General features: G+C 34.4%; 1 protein-coding gene across 3 annotated transcripts; it reads left to right on the forward strand.

Moving 5' to 3' along the window:
• The first annotated feature begins 778 nt into the window (after positions 1–778).
• On the forward strand, positions 779–19910 carry LOC117318198 (fibropellin-1-like). Of its 3 annotated transcripts, XM_033873228.1 has the most exons (16): positions 779–840; positions 2989–3063; positions 5476–5583; positions 6027–6125; positions 6936–7058; positions 9145–9243; positions 10051–10173; positions 12259–12357; positions 13166–13288; positions 14916–15014; positions 15416–15544; positions 16972–17070; positions 17528–17638; positions 18529–18663; positions 19187–19256; positions 19586–19910. In XM_033873228.1, exons 2-15 carry the CDS (start codon positions 2997–2999, stop codon positions 19204–19206), a joined length of 1434 nt encoding a protein of 477 aa, XP_033729119.1. In that variant the 5' UTR covers positions 779–840; positions 2989–2996; the 3' UTR covers positions 19207–19256; positions 19586–19910. The 3 variants fall into 3 exon arrangements, with proteins under 3 accessions (XP_033729119.1, XP_033729121.1, XP_033729120.1); XM_033873230.1 differs by lacking the exons at positions 15416–15544; positions 16972–17070; XM_033873229.1 differs by lacking the exons at positions 14916–15014; positions 15416–15544.
• The last annotated feature ends 435 nt before the right edge of the window (positions 19911–20345 follow it).

Here is a 20345-nt window from a genome sequence, read left to right on the forward strand (position 1 = left end):
AGGGAGATGGTCTTAAATTTTGAATTAATTTGAGGAAGTGTCAATATTGGATAAATCTGAAAGAACATTGATAAAACATCATACATATTATTCGCATTTACATAAGCTTTTTATCATCCTTTATCTTTGGAAACTCTTGAGAGTTTTTCTTCAGTAGTCGACAACGGTTGTGAGCATCTGAAAAGGTCTTTAAATACTGGATCAATCATGATATATGAAAACGCCATATGTAACGATGTTAATATCTAGACGTTGTAAACGGACAATTTGCGATTTGACCATTGACATTATATGCGGTAACATGCACATACTATGTGAGACAGAATTTAGACATTAATTTTGACAAAACAGTAGTCACAAATTGAAACCGTAATTTTCTAAGATTAAATTGATGCATATATGCAGTACCTTTAAATATACTGATAGTCATAAATAAGACGATGTTAGGTGGTCATATTACATAACTAAGGGTAAAAGAACGTCATCTAAAGCTACCTAAGGTATTCGTTAATTACTTAGTTTATTATCTCTTAATATTGTGTCTATAAATAAACGTTAAACGACACGAATTATGGAAATGAAATCAATTCAAAACTATTTTATCTGGAATATCGTTCAATTAAAACAAATTAACATTTTTCTATCAGATAAATGTTGATTAATTATTCGATTTCGTTTTAAGATTTATTTTATCAAGTAACTTCCATCTTAATTGAAAAAAAAAATCCACGTAAGAGTAGTTGATGTGCACGATGTGTCACTATTTAAGCTAACCCGTCCGATGCATTGACGACTCTGCCTAATTTGGAAGACGCCTGGTCCAAACTGATTCGTGTATCGGTAAGCAACTTACTTTAATTATCAAATATCTTATTTGCTCGTTATCATTAAGGTTTATTGATGCAACGTTTACCTTGTAAACCCGTTATTTGTATATTTACTTAAATCTATTGAACGCTTTTTGACTTTTATTTGAGTGAATTTTATTTGAAGATATTTTCGCATTGGTATTCTTATACATGAACATCTCACCAACTGTATACATTTGTAAGATTTTGGAATATTTTGAGTATTGTCATTGATACCAATTAAAGACACATTTACTTTAACTAAGTGGAATATAGTATAGTGAAAATCATGAGTTTCTTGTTTTGTACAAACGAAAAAGGTCACAATATTTTAGAGTAAATTCTTGCATTGTGAAGTGACTACGCTCATCTGTGATGTGTCGAGTACACCAATTTATGGTGGAGTACATCCACGTATGTTTAAGTGAGTAAATTCGTGTATGACATAATTGATAAACATTTCTAACAAAAAGTAGACCCAATATTCGGTTAAGTAGGTATACCGCTGTACAGTGATAATAGTAGATTAACATACGGTTTAGTGGGTATACCCCGGTACAGTGATAATAGTAGATCAATGTTCGGTTTAGTGGGTAGACCGCTGTACAGTGATAATAGTAGATAAATGTTCGGTTTAGTGGGTATACCGCTGTACAGTGATACTAGTAGATTAACGTACGGTTTAGTGAGTAGACCGCTGTACAGTGATAATAGTAGATCAATGTACGGTTTAGTGGGTAGACCGCTGTACAGTGATAATAGTTGATTAACGTACAGTTTAGTGAGTAGACCGCTGTACAGTGATAATAGTAGACCAATGTTCGGTTTAGTAGGTAGACCGTTGTACAGTGATAATAGTAGATCAATGTACGGTTTAGTAGGTATACCGCTGTACAGTGATTATAGTAGATCAATGTTCGGTTTAGTGGGTAGACCGCTGTACAGTGATAATAGTAGATCAATGTTCGGTTTAGTGGGTAGACCGTTGTACAGTGATAATAGTAGATCAATGTTCGGTTTAGTAGGTATACCGCTGTACAGTGATAATAGTAGATCAATGTTCGGTTTAGTGGGTATACCGCTGTACAGTGATAATAGTAGAGCAATGTACGGTTTAGTGGGTAGTCCGCTGTACAGTGATACTAGGAGACCAATGTACGGTTTAGTAGGTAGACCGCTGTACAGTGATAATAGTAGATCAATGTTCGGTTTAGTGGGTAGACCGTTGTACAGTGATAATAGTAGATCAATGTACGGTTTAGTAGATAGACCGCTGTACAGTGATAATTGTAGATCAATGTTCGGTTTAGTGCGTATGCCGCTGTACAGTGATAATAGTAGATTAACGTACGGTTTAGTGGGTAGACCGCTGTACAGTGATAATAGTATATCAATGTTCGGTTTAGTGGGTAGACCGCTGTACAGTGATAATAGTAGATCAATGTTCGGTTTAGTAGGTAGACTGCTGTACAGTGATTATAGTAGATCAATGTTCCGTTTAGTGGGTAGACCGTTGTACAGTGATAATAGTAGATCAATGTTCGGTTTAGTGGGTATACCGCTGTACAGTGATAATAGTAGATCAATGTACGGTTAAGTGGGTATACCCCGGTACAGTGATAATAGTAGATCAATGTTCGGTTTAGTGGGTAGACCGCTGTACAGTGATGATAGTAGATCAATGTTCGGTTTAGTGGGTAGACCGCTGTACAGTGATAATAGTAGATTAACGTACGGTTTAGTAGGTATACCGCTGTACAGTGATAATAGTAGATCAATGTACGGTTTAGTGGGTATGCCGCTTTACAGTGATAACTATAGTCAATGTACGGTTTAGTGGGTAGACCGCTGTATATTTAAAATAGAAAGGAAATATACGGTTCAATAGGTAAACCCATATGCAGAAACAAGGACACCTATGTAACGTTAATTGCGTACACACAAGACGATTGCTTTCGTTGTTTGGGGGTTACAATTACAAAGTTGAACAAAGGCGAATATTTTCTCTAATGTCAATGTACATAAACAATTTAGAATTATCAATGTTTTAGCGCTTTTGTTGTGATTATTACGCTAATCATACGTTCTACATACTGTGCTTTTAGCAAGATCTAGGATATAAAGATTCATTAAACTTCAGACCTATTCATGGAACACACGATGAAGCTCCTGGCGACATGGATAGCTCTGCTGTACCTGGCTCAATTCAGTGAAGGTAACTCACCCCATAATGACATACATGTAGTCCGATTACTAACTATCTCTAGAAAATACCCCGAAAAAGAATCTAAACGAATCTAAATCACTACAAAACAACTCCAAGAAAATAAATCACTACAAAACACCTAAGAACAAAATTCACTACAAAACAACTTCAAGAATCTAAATCACTACAAAACAACTTCAAGAATCTAAATCACTACAAAACAACTTCAAGAATCTAAATCACTAGAAAACAATCCAAGAATCTAAATCACTACAAAACAACTTCAAGAATCAAAATCACTATAAAACAACTTCAAGAATCTAAATCATTACAAAACACCTCCACGAACCTAAATCACTACAAAACACCTCCACGAATCTAAATCACTACCAAACACCTCCAAGAATCTAAATCACAGCAAAACACCTCCAAGAAACTCAATCACAACAAAACACCTCCATGAATCTAAATCACTACAAAACATCTCCAAGAATCTATATCGCTACAAAACACCTCCAAGAAACTCAATCACAACAAAACACCTCCATGAATCTAAATAACTACAAAACACATCCATGAACTTAAAAGACTGCTTCTCTTTATTACATGTACTATGATTGAAATAGGATTGCCTTTTCGTTCATTACATGTTTAAACCTAAATATTTTTAAATCACAGAGTTTTGTTTTGCAGTAGACAGTTCTTGCGGTCACATTGCATGTATAAATAGTACAGCCATCAGATGTATGATCTTGTACGGAGAAGTAGTGTTACATATGTAATAACAACTATTTGATTTGTTTATGACAATTTGATATCAAGCGATTAAACAATTGTCAAACAAAACAGAGCGACGATGGAAGAATTAACGTGGAATTATCAATTACGGTTTTGTTTTCCATTCACCTCCATACACTAGCAACAGAAGTTTTGAGCAAACCCCTCTCCCACCCTCAAACCTCGTTATCAAGAAATGTCAAGACCCTACAACACTCATGAATACTCATGAAAACTTATATATTAAAGATAAATACATTTATATCACATTTTCACTTATTGTTATCCGTCAAATTTAAAAAAAAAATCATATATATGGCATTTAATAAATGCTCAATTTTCGACAATATTGGTTTTTGCGTTTTTTGTTAGCATGAACATAGCAGAGTTCATATGTGTGCTACACTGGGGAAATTAAAAAATCTAAAAACAAAATCAAATATATATCTAATGAAATGTAGTTAGCTTCTCTCCGCATTGTGTAGATATTATATTCCCAAATAGAAAACTAATAATTTCAAGACCGACACAACTACACAGTTTCAAATAAAAATGTGTGGAAACGGAACTAGGTGGCATATTTCTGCCATCGAGTTGCCGACTTGAAAGATGTCGATATATTTCCGAGAAGATGTCAACATCATAAACAAATATGTCGATATAAACCGAAAAATATACCGACTTATAAGCTTAATTGCCGAGATAATAAAGCCGTGATAACTATCTAGGAAGTTGGAAACTCGGCTTTATATAGCACGGTGGCATATTTCTGCCAGCCACTTCCTAGATGATGATGAATATTATCTCAGTAAGTAAACTATTAAGTCGACATATTTTCCGGTTTATGTCGGCATATTTTTTATGATGTCGACATCTTCTCAGAAATATGTCGACATATTTAAGTCGTAAGTCGGCAACACGATGACAGAAATATGCCACCACGGAACGATACAGATGTTCAGATAGTAAAAGAATGTGACACTGCCTGTTTGTCAAAATAAACTGTGTTTTAAAGAAAACGACGGAGAATGCTGCTTGAGTGGTAAATGACATATATAGAAATTACATAAGGGCAGGAATAAATTAGTAACGGTAATAAGTACAATGATGAAACGCCTCGGTTCTAATAACACCATACTCTCATGAAAAATCTCATATCATTTGATAGATATAGACTTTCATATACACCTAACATCACCTGCTAACTTCAACTAACACATCTTTAAGATACAATATGGTGTTGTTTTTTGTTTTGATAAAAAGGAGAAAAGATAAAATAATGCATATATGTATAATATGGTACCGGAAACGATGAAAGCCAACTCCGAGTAAAATAGATAAACAAAAGGGTTTAGAATAAACATAATACATGTACATGTATCTGTTTCCAATGAATAAAATACATTCGTTACAAAAAGCTCCTTGAATTAATTAATCAATTATTGGAATTAAGAAAAGTATTTGTTTACCGTGATTTCCTGCGAATACCCCGCGGAAAATAAATTTTATGTATAAAACTGATTTTAGATGGCAACCTGCGTTTTCATTTACATAGATATGTACACATCCGGACTATGTGTGTTTGTCATATTTCTCAAAATATTGATGAATTACAAAATAATTACGCCTTTTCTATTTTAACAGGTGGTCGATCCTTATGCAGACCTGGACAGTGTCAAAATGGAGGAACATGCCTTAGAGGAATATGTATTTGTCTTTCGGGATTTGAAGGGTGTTTCTGTGAGAATTTGGGTAAGTAAACGCATATACTTGACATGTATTTTCATTCTGGTATAAAATCAAGAATAGAGACATGAGATAATAACCATTCTATACACATGTATGTAACATAAATTCGTATGAGACATTCCCGAAGTCTGGTTTATGCGTATTCCAAACATAATATGTTAACAATAGACACCAATGCCATCGTTCTAAACATAATCACATGGTGGGTAAATTTGACTTATTTACGTGTTGACAACAACATAAGTTAAAGTGATACAATATTCACAACTGTGTAAGATAATTGGTTTGTCACCCAAATTTTATATCACTTGTATACTAGAGTCTGGAAACGGTTGAATGCTTAAATGTACTTCGTGAAATGAGTTTTCAACTTTATGTAGGATTTGTTGTTTCATATTGACATAAATGGACTGTCGACTTCGCTTATTCTGATTTTTGTCCCCAAGATTGTTCCAACAGTCCCTGTGTTAATGGCGGCACTTGCAATAACGCAAATGGATGTGTTTGTCCTGGGGGCCTTTTTGGAACTTTCTGCGAACAAATAGGTAAGAATGGTTATATATGTGTCAAACTGTTTGTCGCGAATGTCTGCTGTGAAGAGTAATAATAAACATAATCAAAATATGTTTTTTCTCTGTATGCTCGGTGGTCTATGGTAGGACGAAGGGCTATGTTACCGAAGGGTCGCTAATACGAGTCCCGGCACTGACGGTGTGTTGTATCATTGAATAAGATGTTTTACCCTGTTATGATCCAGTTTACTCCGCTGTAAATGAGCGCAGAGTAGGGTAGTACAAGAAATAAAAGCTATAAGCGCCGAAATGGCAGCTCCGGCTGAAAACTCCTGGCAGATTTGAGAAAGACATAAGCTGGTTGCGAAAGGCCCATTAACCATAGATAATAATTTGTGAACTGCCTTGAGACGGTTATGTTGCTGTGATATAGCAGTATATAAAACTCCAAATCATTATTGTTTTTATTATACACTATCGCATTTAATGATTCCAAGTCCTTGAAGTCTCCCTCATTGAAGCCCTGTCGTTACGAAGCCATTTCTATCTTGAATTTAACCATTTTCATCAATCTTTATTAAAACGAAGACAATACCGATAAAAACCGAAATCCTAACTCTCACTAAAAATCGATAACACGATTACAAAGTACATTTACAAACAATAACAAATCCATTAAGTTTGTAAAATGACATTGATAATACGACAAGATCTTCTGTAGTTTTAACACACAATGCAAATACATGCTGCATTGAAAAAAATCATCTAAACAAATCAATCACATCAATATCGATATGTATGTGTGATCATAGTGGGTCATACAGATCTTATATATGTTTTAAGATTGTAACAGTGATAGTGGCATTAATCCATGTCTAAATGGCGGCACGTGCGAAACTAACGCTGGAGGAATGGGTTCGTGTGTATGTGCACCAGATTTCACCGGACACGTTTGCGACAAAGTCGGTACGTCGTTTTTGAATTTATTTCTCTCCGTTGCATTGAATGCTGTTGCATTCTTTTTCTTGAAAACATAAGTTTGTATTTGCCTTGTATAAACAAGTGAAGAGATGCGTGATAGATTAAATACTATAATTGAAATAAAAGTTGTGTGTTTAATTGAAATTATAGTAAGATGTATATTCTCATCAGGACTTTTCAAGCTTATGATCTGAATTCCCTCTCTTTCGATCTTTGTCATTCCTAAGTAATTTGACGAAAGACGAAATAGCTTAGGGTGTTTTTACATGCCTTATTCTGTAGACACAATGTCTCTTATAGTATTCAGATCTAAAGGCGCTATACTTGATAAAGTATTTTCATTCTTGTATCAAATCAAGAATAGAAACATGAGATAATAACCATTCTATACACATTTATGTAACATAAATTCGTTTGAGACATTCCCGAAGTCTGGTTTATGCTTATTCCAAACATAATATGTTAACAATAGAAATTAATGCCATCGTTCTAAACATAATCACATGGTAGGTAAATTTGACTTATTTATGTGTTGACAACAACATAAGTTAAAGTGATACAATATTCACAACTGTGTAGGATAATTAGGAATGTGTCTTTAGTTATTTAATGTCGAAAATGACCATAATCAATATTTCGCTTCTTATGCTAGGTATCAATAGCATTAAACTACACCAGTAATGATCGAAAGAGAAGATTAATTTAGGGTTTTATCTTGTATCTTCTTTCTAAGAAAAAAAACGTTCTTTTTCCTAATAGCTTCTTTGACTCTGCCACACTTTTAGCCATCATTTGAGTATTCGCCCCTTTTGAGAAAGGTATTGGGTTCTGTCCTTTGATCAAAATATACCATCGTCTCCAAAAATGGTAGATTCTACTCCTGCTTAGCGCTCATCATTTAGGAAGTTGAACGATTGGTTCACCATTGTTAGCATAATGTGACCAAATGTGGCGTCTTACCGGATATTTTCGGGGTTGTGCTAAAGTGACAACATAAAAGTCTCCTCCAAATAATAACGCTACATATCAGTGCTGAAAAAAGATTATGATTTCAAACAATCAGAAATTAATTAATTGGAAATATTTTACGACATAAACATCCGTTTGTGAAATGTATAACAAAGGCTTTAAGGTAGTATTGTATAGTAAACGGGTCCATTCTTAAAAAATAAGGCATACATTTTAGATATGTAATAAACATAGCCAGTTAACCCTACATATTACCTATAATAAAGTATAAATATATCTTTGTAATTTGCTCAACATTTGAAAATTTAATACAGATATGGAGGATAAGTAAACTCATGTTTCGATGTTTGCCTGTGAAAACCATGGCAAACACTTCAAAAAACCTTAAATATTGAAAAATATCATCACAAAAACCAAGAACAAAAAAGACCCAATTCTCTACGCATTTTATTTTTTCTGAAAGATATCTGGTTTCAGAAAATCCGGAAATCTAGAATCCGGAACCAATTTTCTTTCTTTTTTTTTCTTTTTTTTTAACAAATGTGATGCATGCATATTATACTGCATAATGAATATACAAATTATATTATACTTTTTTTTCTTCTCTTTTTTTTTTCTCTATTTCCGTGCATATCAGATTACAGGATTTATTTGCTTAAAATCACCCATGGCTAGTCTAGTCTACTCTACTGTAGTGTGCTACCTAACAGGTTAATATGTGTTCAAACCATTTTGATAAGGTGTTATTAAAATTTGAGCTCACTGACGTCATTTGTTTTCAATAAGTTCAAATGCATGTTGCTTAAGTCACAAGAAAACTTAGATCAATGTAAATTGTAAACAGATAATGGTTGTAACACGCTAATATATAGTCGATATGAATAGAATTAAGATGACAAATATATGTTCATTTCGCCTGAATGAGCAACGTTTGATTTGTTTGTCACCCAAATGTTATATCACTTGTATACTAGAGTCTGGAAACGGTTGAATGCTTAAATATACTCCGGGAAATGCGTTTTCAACTTTATGTAGGATTTGTTGTTTTTATATTGACATAAATGGACTGTCGACTTCGCTTATTCTGATTTTTGTCCCCAAGATTGTTCCAACAGTCCCTGTGTTAATGGCGGCACTTGCAATAACGCAAATGGATGTGTTTGTCCTGGGGGCCTTTTTGGAACTTTCTGCGAACAAATAGGTAAGAATGGTTATATATGTGTGTCAAACTGTTTGTCGCGAATGTCTGCTGTGAAGAGTAATAATAAACATAATCAAAATATGTTTTTTCTCTGTATGCTCGGTGGTCTATGGTAGGACGAAGGGCTATGTTACCGAAGGGTCGTTAATACGAGTCCCGGCACTGACGGTGTGTTGTATCATTGAACAAGATGTTTTACCCTGTTATGATCCAGTTTACTCTGCTGTAAATGAGCGCATAGTAGGGTAGTACAAGAAATACAAGCTATTAGCGCCGAAATGGCAGCTCCGGCTGAAAACTCCTGGCAGATTTGAGAAAGACATAAGCTGGTTGCTAAAGGCCCAATAACCATGGATAATAATTTGTGAACTGCCTTGAGACGGTTATGTTGCAGTGATATAGCAGTATATAAAACTCCATTATTGTTTTTATTATACACTATCGCATTTAATGATTCCAAGTCCTTGAAGACTCCCTCATTGAAGCCCTGTCGTTACGAAGCCATTTCTATCTTGAATTTAACCATTTTCATCAATCTTTATTAAAACGAAGACAATACCGATAAAAACCGAAATTCTAACTCTCACTAAAAATCGATAACACGATTACAAAGTACATTTACAAACAATAACAAATCCATTAAGTTTGTAAAATGACATTGATAATACGACAAGATCTTCTGTAGTTTTAACACACAATGCAAATACATGCTGCATTGAAAAAAATCATCTAAACAAATCAATCACATCAATATCGATATGTATGTGTGATCATAGTGGGTCATACAGATCTTATATATGTTTTAAGATTGTAACAGTGATAGTGGCATTAATCCATGTCTAAATGGCGGCACGTGCGAAACTAACGCTGGAGGAATGGGTTCGTGTGTATGTGCACCAGATTTCACCGGACACGTTTGCGACAAAGTCGGTACGTCGTTTTTGAATTTATTTCTCTCCGTTGCATTGAATGCTGTTGCATTCTTTTTCTTGAAAACATAAGTTTGTATTTGCCTTGTATAAACAAGTGAAGAGATGCGTGATAGATTAAATACTATAATTGAAATAAAAGTTGTGTGTTTAATTGAAATTATAGTAAGATGTATATTCTCATCAGGACTTTTCAAGCTTATGATCTGAATTCCCTCTCTTTCGATCTTTGTCATTCCTAAGTAATTTGACGAAAGACGAAATAGCTTAGGGTGTTTTTACATGCCTTATTCTGTAGACACAATGTCTCTTATAGTATTCAGATCTAAAGGCGCTATACTTGATAAAGTATTTTCATTCTTGTATCAAATCAATAATAGAAACATGAGATAATAACCATTCTATACACATTTATGTAACATAAATTCGTTTGAGACATTCCCGAAGTCTGGTTTATGCTTATTCCAAACATAATATGTTAACAATAGAAATTAATGCCATCGTTCTAAACATAATCACATGGTAGGTAAATTTGACTTATTTACGTGTTGACAACAACATAAGTTAAAGTGATACAATATTCACAACTGTGTAGGATAATTAGGAATGTGTCTTTAGTTATTTAATGTCGAAAATGACCATAATCAATATTTCGCTTCTGATGCTAGGTATCAATAGCATTAAACTACACCAGTAATGATCGAAAGAGAAGATTAATTTAGGGTTTTATCTTGTATCTTCTTTCTAAGAAAAAAAACGTTCTTTTTCCTAATAGCTTCTTTGACTCTGCCACACTTTTAGCCATCATTTGAGTATTCGCCCCTTTTGAGAAAGGTATTGGGTTCTGTCCTTTGATCAAAATATACCATCGTCTCCAAAAATGGTAGATTCTACTCCTGCTTAGCGCTCATCATTTAGGAAGTTGAACGATTGGTTCACCATTGTTAGCATAATGTGACCAAATGTGGCGTCTTACCGGATATTTTCGGGGTTGTGCTAAAGTGACAACATAAAAGTCTCCTCCAAATAATAACGCTACATATCAGTGCTGAAAAAAGATTATGATTTCAAACAATCAGAAATTAATTAATTGGAAATATTTTACGACATAAACATCCGTTTGTGAAATGTATAACAAAGGCTTTAAGGTAGTATTGTATAGTAAACGGGTCCATTCTAAAAAAATAAGGCATACATTTTAGATATGTAATAAACATAGCCAGTTAACCCTACATATTACCTATAATAAAGTATAAATATATCTTTGTAATTTGCTCAACATTTGAAAATTTAATACAGATATGGAGGATAAGTAAACTCATGTTTCGATGTTTGCCTGTGAAAACCATGGCAAACACTTCAAAAAACCTTAAATATTGAAAAATATCATCACAAAAACCAAGAACAAAAAAGACCCAATTCTCTACGCATTTTATTTTTTCTGAAAGATATCTGGTTTCAGAAAATCCGGAAATCTAGAATCCGGAACCAATTTTCTTTCTTTTTTTTTCTTTTTTTTTAACAAATGTGATGCATGCATATTATACTGCATAATGAATATACAAATTATATTATACTTTTTTTTCTTCTCTTTTTTTTTCTCTATTTCCGTGCATATCAGATTACAGGATTTATTTGCTTAAAATCACCCATGACTAGTCTAGTCTACTCTACTGTAGTGTGCTACCTAACAGGTTAATATGTGTTCAAACCATTTTGATAAGGTGTTATTAAAATTTGAGCTCACTGACGTCATTTGTTTTCAATAAGTTCAAATGCATGTTGCTTAAGTCACAAGAAAACTTAGATCAATGTAAATTATAAACAGATAATGGTTGTAACACGCTAATATATAGTCGATATGAATAGAATTAAGATGACAAATATATGTTCATTTCGCCTGAATAAGCAACGTTTGATTTGTTTGTCACCCAAATGTTATATCACTTGTATACTAGAGTCTGGAAACGGTTGAATGCTTAAATATACTCCGGGAAATGCGTTTTCAACTTTATGTAGGATTTGTTGTTTTTATATTGACATAAATGGACTGTCGACTTCGCTTATTCTGATTTTTGTCCCCAAGATTGTTCCAACAGTCCCTGTGTTAATGGCGGCACTTGCAATAACGCAAATGGATGTGTTTGTCCTGGGGGCCTTTTTGGAACTTTCTGCGAACAAATAGGTAAGAATGGTTATATATGTGTGTCAAACTGTTTGTCGCGAATGTCTGCTGTGAAGAGTAATAATAAACATAATCAAAATATGTTTTTTCTCTGTATGCTCGGTGGTCTATGGTAGGACGAAGGGCTATGTTACCGAAGGGTCGCTAATACGAGTCCCGGCACTGACGGTGTGTTGTATCATTGAACAAGATGTTTTACCCTGTTATGATCCAGTTTACTCTGCTGTAAATGAGCGCATAGTAGGGTAGTACAAGAAATACAAGCTATTAGCGCCGAAATGGCAGCTCCGGCTGAAAACTCCTGGCAGATTTGAGAAAGACATAAGCTGGTTGCTAAAGGCCCAATAACCATGGATAATAATTTGTGAACTGCCTTGAGACAGTTATGTTGCTGTGATATAGCAGTATATAAAACTCCAAATCATTATTGTTTTTATTATACACTATCGCATTTAATGGTTCCAAGGCCTTGAAGACTCCCTCATTGAAGCCCTGTCGTTACGAAGCCATTTCTATCTTGAATTTAGCCATTTTCATCAATCTTTATTAAAACAAAGACAATACCGATAAAAACCGAAATCCTAACTCTCACTGAAAATCGATAACACGATTACAAAGTACATTTACGACCAATAACAAATCCATTAAGTTTGTTGACATTGATAATACGACAAGATCTTCTGTAGTTTCGACACACAATGCAAATACATGCGGCACTGAAAAAAATCATCTAAACAAATCAATCACATCAATATCGATATGTATGTGTGATCATAGTGGGTCATACAGATCCTATATATGTTTTAAGATTGTAACAGTGATAGTGGCATTAATCCATGTCTAAATGGCGGCACGTGCGAAACTAACGGTGGAGGAATGGGTTCGTGTGTATGTGCACCAGATTTCACCGGACACGTTTGCGACAAAGTCGGTAAGTCGTTTTTGAATTTATTTCTCTCCGTTGCATTGAATGCTGTTGCATTCTTTTTCTTGAAAACATAAGTTTGTATTTACCTTGTATAAACAAGTGAAGAGATGCGTGATAGATTAAATACTATAATTGAATTCCCTCTCTTTCGATCTTTGTCATACCTAAGCAATTTGACGAAAGACGAAATAGCTGAGGGTGTTTTTACATGCCTTATTCTGTAAACACAATGTCTCTGATAGCATTCAGATCTAAATGCGTATCCTTTAAACAGTTTTTTTTGTAGACTTAACAAGCAGACGAATATATATCATCATTCTGCATGTTTCCTTATCATTACAGCTATATATATTGTTTGTATTATTTTTTTCAACTCATTTCTACGATTTTTTCTCTCATCCATACTAATTTGTATCATATTTGAACGATATCTCTATAGTTAATTTGCAGTTTCATTAAATGATTCGACGAAGCAAATTAAATAGGGCTTCCTGTTACGTTCGGTATCAATAGACCTGAAGGGCATTTTGAATTTGTTAAAATTCAATAATATAAGCCACCAAGAAAAACATCAATCAACTTCACAAGTTGTGACGCTTCAAATATGTAATACAAGGATTGTAGTTGTCTCAAAATCATGTTCAGTGTCATTCTAGATATGAAATTAACATAGTTGTTAACTTCGTTACAGGGGCACTGTTCGGCTTTTGAAAAAAAAATGCAAAGCACGACAACATTTAAAAGTCCAGTATTGATACAAACCTTGTGAAAATCGAGGGTATCGACATGGTTTTCTGATGTTTATACATAATAGATTTGTTAGTGTTGTGGCTATTCACTGATTTCAAAGGCCTACCTTACATCAAATTTCGGGACCGAGTCGCACTCATCTGAATGATTAACATGGAATCCATCTCAGATGAAATATCCTTAGAATCGTTGTCACCTACTGAAAGGAGGATTTAAATTAGAATTTCAGAGTAGCGTTAATCAAGTTGATAGGAACATAAGTGTTTCCAGGGATGATGTCGAGTGTATACAATGCAATACCCATTCAGCATCGCCCCAATTCGAAATGATAACGACCAATACCCAAAAAGCCTTTAATCTTAAACAATATTAACAATTATGCAGTTGGTATCAATTATTCGATATATACACAAGTATTCGAAATGTATAATAAAGGTTGACTAGTGTCAGAACCATTTTATGAGCGTGTCGTTTACGACGACACTAAAACCTATTCAATTTCTTCAAGAAAAGTTGGCTGGTCTTCGATTTGACCGTACGGACATTTAAATAACAAGCGGTTAATTCCATGCATTTATGCTTTAATCTGAAATTACATTAAACGATATATACACAGTAAATAGTTCTGAAATTCTAGCATCCAGTCGAAATGAATACAGTTTGGGTAACAAATCAATGTTCATGTTAGGAATGTTCACTTTACCTTTCACTCATTATTCACATCGCCTGTTTACCAGCCTCTGGTAACAGTTATTCAATGCTTTCAGATACTTCCGGAAATAAGGTCTCTTACTTCCTGTTGGATTCGTAATTTCAAATTGATACAAATGGTATGTTGACTACTCTTATTCTGTTAAAGTCTGATTTGTTTTCATTTAAGATTGTTCCAACAATCCTTGTCTTAATGGCGGCAGCTGCTATTCCGGAACCGGCTGTGATTGTCCTGGGGGCCTTTTTGGAACTTTCTGTGAACAAATAGGTGAGGAGGTTGAATTTTTTGTTTTTTTGTTCTTTCTTTCTATATGTGTTTTATGCACTATTATCTTTCATCATTTAAGTCCTTAAGATTGCAACGTTAAGCTTTATCTCAAATAAGTAATCTCCTTGAATTGTACTATTTCCATCAACGACCATTGAAACATAGACAATACTGATAAATACTGAAACCACCATTCTCACTAAAAATCGGTATAATGATTGATTAATGCGAACAATATTTATTTTATTAATGTTATGAACTATGTAAAGGGACAAAGGAAAAAAGGACGAGGTGTTCCGGAAGATTGTAAGCGAATTATGTCTAATCGACTTTGCCTGCAATGCACATATTTGTAGCATTTCAAAAACGTTAAAAGAATCATGAAAAATATTGATATCAAGATTGTGGCGGAGATGATGGCGATGATACCAATCCTTGTCTTAACGGCGCCACATGTTTAACTGATGGTGGAGGAGTCGGTAGGTGTAGCTGTGCTCCAGATTTCACAGGAGACGTTTGCGACACAGTAGGTAGGTCGTTTGTGCCTTACTTCTTTCCATTTTCCAGAATATTTGACTTGTATGAACCAGTAAAGGGATGGGTGATATATTGCATACTAGTTGAAATATTAACCATGTTTATATAATTTAATTATACTCGGAGGTATATTTTCATACCAACCTTTCAAACTTGACATGTGCATTTCTCCTCTTTTCGTTCTTGCCATTCCTAATAGTTGAAATAACAGAAGTGCTTTTAGGTACTTACATGCCTTATGTATACATACTCCTCTATCATATAATTCATTTATAAAAGCGGTATTAAGTTTACAGTCATTCCTTAACTAAAACAAGCAGTGAAGTACATTCATCAATTTGAATGTTTAGTTATCTTTACGGCTAAATGTCTTGTTTGTGCGACCTTTAAACTCATTTGTAGGAATATTTGTCTATCAATCATACTATTTTGTATCTCGTTGTTCGATGTTAAACTAGTTGAATTGCCATTTTATCAAAACAACTTGACGTCCATTTCTCCTTTGAACCACCTATTATCATATCCATACGTTTAAAACATGCAGGCCCTTTCAAAAATGACCAGAATTAGCTTTTTCAAGAAGATTATTTCTAATAAAAATATCAATATTCACGTTCCTTGTGCCATTTGCCTATATGTCGTTGGTAAAGAGGGGCCGCGGTGGCCGAGTGGTTAAGGTGTCCCGACACTTTAACGCTAGCCTTCCACCTCTGGGTTGCGAGTTTGAAACCTACGTGGGGCAGTTGCCAGGTACTGGCCGTAGGCCGGTGGTTTTTCTCCGGGTACTCCGGCTTTCCTCCACCTCCAAACCTGGCACGTCCTTAAATGACCATGGCTGTTTATAAGACGTTAAACAAAAACAAACAAACAAACGTTAGTAAACCAAACTGAGGTGTACGGAACTGCATACCAAAATATCGGTCAATGTTGGAATATAGCTCCATTTATTCTAGGTGAAGCAAAGCTTTTAGTTACGTTCGATATGATAAGGCCTGGAGAGCATTCTGAATTTGTAAGCATTTTATCAAATAAGCAACCGCGAAAAAATTATACGACCTCATAAGTTGTGACACACTTTCGGAGGAAATTCCTATACAGTTTTCCTTCAGGAATTAAAAATAACTGCATTAATGTAAATACAAACATTCACTGTAACAACATGCTAGTTTATAGTCAATATGAAAACAATTTTGGTTGACAGATAACCATGCATGTCACCTGAACGTAAAATGTTCCCTTTATCTCTCATCCATGTATTCACATCGCCTGTTTACTAGCCTCTGGTAACAGTTATTCAATGCTTTCAGATACTTCAGGAAAGAAGGTGTCTTTCTTCCTGTTGGATTCGTAATTTCAAATTGATACAAATGGTATGTTGACAACTCTTATTCTGTTAAAGTCTAATTTGTTTTCATTTAAGATTGTACCAACAATCCTTGTCTTAATGGCGGCAGCTGCTGTAACGGAACCGGCTGTGTTTGTCCTGGGGGTCTTTCTGGAACTTTCTGTGAACAAATAGGTGAGAACGTTGATATGTGCGTGAATATGTATATCACGAATATCAGCTGTAAGGAATATCAATTAATGGTAATAAAAATATTTCTTATTTTCTCTCTTTTTTAAAGAATATTTCTTACACTTTTGCACATTTTATGATTCCAAGTCCTTAACGACTGCTTCGTTTAAGCGTGCAGGGTAAGAAACAGAAAATATCTTGAGTTTTTGCATCAATAATTAGCAAACCGCAGACAAAACCGCTCAAAACCGAAAACGTAATTCTAACTCAAATTCAATAAAGCCATTGAAAATTCGAACGATAAAAAAGTTTCTATGAACCGTATAAAATGACAACGATAAAAAGACCAGCCATTTCGGAAGATTATAAGCCTATTCTGCTTCATCGAATTGACCCGCATTGCAAATTGTATTAACGACTGTGAGTTATCATTGGGAATTTCGACGTTTTATGGTTTAAGATTGTAGTGGAAATCCCTGTCTGAACAGCGGGACGTGCATAACTGATGAAGTAGGAATTGGTTCTTGCTGTTGTGAACCAGGTTTCACCGGAAATATTTGTGAATCTGTAGGTAAGTTGTTTGTGTCTTTATTAGTCCCCTGCCGTTTGAAAAACGGGGGGACTTTAGGTTTACCCTCCGTCCGTCCGTCCGTCTGTCTGTCTGTTTGTCTGTCTGTCTGTCTGTCTGTATGTCTGTCTGTCTGTCTGTCTGTCCGTCCGTCCGTCCGTCCGTCTGTCTGTCTGTCACGCAACAGTTGTCCGGACAACTCCTTCTAAAGTACTACTCCGATCTTAACGAAACTTGATATACATGATCAGTATAACATGTAGTTATGCATCCCACATTTGTTTTTTTTTTTTTTTCGAAAAACTATTTTCAAAAAAAAAAATGGGAAATGAATAGGTGCACTTCTAGCTCAGGCAGGAGACTTTGTATTGCTGTTGCAATACTATCCATCCTTGTTTATTTAATCATTGTCTGTTAATTCTTCAGTACCAAATGTCAGATTGTATTTGACCTGTGTGAACCAGTGAGGAAATCGGTGAAACACTGGAATATTTCGAACAATTGAAATATAAATTGAATGATAGTTACATGCATATGTCCTTCAATATTTTCCTAACTTCCGGTCACTATTATCAGTAGTAATGCCTTGGTATTGGTGAATGATGAAATGAATCAGTAATAGCTTGCTACTGTTGTTTCATATTTCTTACTATTCATATAGATTGCATCTATTTAAGTCATATGAATTAAAAATGCTATTCAGATCCGTCAATTTTACACTCTTCTATAAACTCATATTTTATTTTTTAATTGTCGTAATCTTATCAACATACCATTTTTTTCTTAATAACATTTATAACATTTATGTTCCAAGCATATCATTGTTTGTTGGCGTGGATAATATCTTACCAGCCATTTTTCTAAATCAGTACTGGACTAGTGATGTTTTATAGATAATGACGACTCAAGCTCAAGTTCAAGCTCAAGGTCAAGCTCAAGCTCAGGATCAAGCTCAGGATCAAGGTCACACTCAAGAGGATCAGGAGGTAGACGCAAGGGTAGAAGAAGGGGTAGAGCACGTAGGAAAGGTATGGAGATGTGTAAACGAATATTTTGGGAGTTACAAACACAAACTGGTTTGAATCGTATGATGTTGCGCATCGTGTCCTTTTGTCTTTCAATCCATCACATATTTCGTAAGGGGATTTGCAGGATTGATCTTAATTAATTTTTAAGCGATATGATGCTGTTGTTTTCAGGTTTATTTGGGAGCAGGTATCGTTGATATGCTAAAATGTTTTTATTGGTGTTACTTTTGGTATGTTTGGGATTGAACATATAAAAACTGATCCCCAGATAAACGATTCCAGTTATGATGTTTTATATGTTAAAGCATGCACTCAGTAGTAGTATCTGGGTGATAATGTACATGAAGTTTTTAATGGGAATGACATATCTAATAGAAATGCCGTCAAATTTGAAATTGTGTTCAACTCCAACTTTTAGACCATATTAGCTTTATATCAGATTCCTAATTTCCTTAGTGCATCTAACACAATGTACAATTTACCGTTTTACGTATTCTTTTTGTAATACCAATGTCTATAACAGGAAGAAGAAATGGCAGATGAAAACAGGATAATCCCATTCGTCCTGCGAGAACGATGTTGCTGGTTAAGAGGTAGGCTTTGTTTGAGTACTTTTTTTTATTTAAATTGATTCTAATAAACAAGTTTTTATTTGAGGTAAAACTTCGTGTAACAAATGAGAAAAAGACTGAATGCTTTTATCTTCAAAACTTCTAAGACCAGAGTTAAGATATCACTACTTATTTTTTATTGGTAAGTCAGGTGTCGACAATAAATATTTTTGAATGAATTATATTTGTGTCGCATACCATTTCCATAGAAAATGATATTTGTGTCAAATAAGTTTACGTATCTATTCAAATTTCGTAATGCGATCAAATAAGAGCATTTAAAATATACAGGAATCGTTTGTTTTCATTAGGTGTCAATGACGCAAACGAGATAAGAATTGTATACCACAGCACTCACCGCAGGATGGGAACGGTGATATAAAACATCTGGATTACCTCTACTTCTCTATGCGACGAATCTTTATGAAATATTCTAATACCTTTCATTGATAACCAGAAACATTTATATACAAACAATGTTGGATTTCTTTACTGTTCTAAGTTTTTAAAAAAAAAGTTACCTTCTTTATTAGACTAGTTTTGATAACCAAGATTTCTCTGAAATGTGGGAGAACGATTTGTACCCCATACCTTCCAAATGATTTCATCTAGTGAATAAAATAAATATTTCAGTTATTCTGTTTTCTGTTTTGCCTTCCACATGATATATCTAATTTCATGCAGAATCAGTAACCAAAGTCACACCTTAATTACACACAAACCAAATTGATAGCATCCCGACATAAAAGTAGTTAGACACTACATCTACGATAAATTTCCGATAGTAAATATTGTGTTATAAATTATTACCCATCTAGGTAGTCCTAGGCATGTCATCTTTTCAACAGTCCCGAACATTATTTGTAATCAATTCCTGAATATATATCAACAACGTTAACTATCGCACACACCTCTTTTCGATCCCCTACCGTGCGAGTATTCGTCTGCATGATACAGTAACTCATTTATTATTGCGTGCATACTTCGTGCAGATTTCTTATGCACATCCCACACCGTAAAATATTGTTTGATCCAGAAAAAGTTGATATAGAAATTACTTAGCAGTCGTTG

Source organism: Pecten maximus, chromosome 19 (genome assembly GCF_902652985.1).
Source record: "Pecten maximus chromosome 19, xPecMax1.1, whole genome shotgun sequence".
In the NCBI taxonomy this organism is placed as follows: domain Eukaryota; kingdom Metazoa; phylum Mollusca; class Bivalvia; order Pectinida; family Pectinidae; genus Pecten; species Pecten maximus.

Bases quoted from the DNA above. Each gene is read 5' to 3' on its own strand.
- LOC117318198 (XM_033873228.1), top strand. From the start codon at position 2,997: ATGGAACACACGATGAAGCTCCTGGCGACATGGATAGCTCTGCTGTAC. The intron at 6,126-6,935 runs GTAAGAATGGTT...ATATGTTTTAAG, and splicing joins AACTTTCTGCGAACAAATAG to ATTGTAACAGTGATAGTGGC. The intron at 9,244-10,050 runs GTAAGAATGGTT...ATATGTTTTAAG, and splicing joins AACTTTCTGCGAACAAATAG to ATTGTAACAGTGATAGTGGC.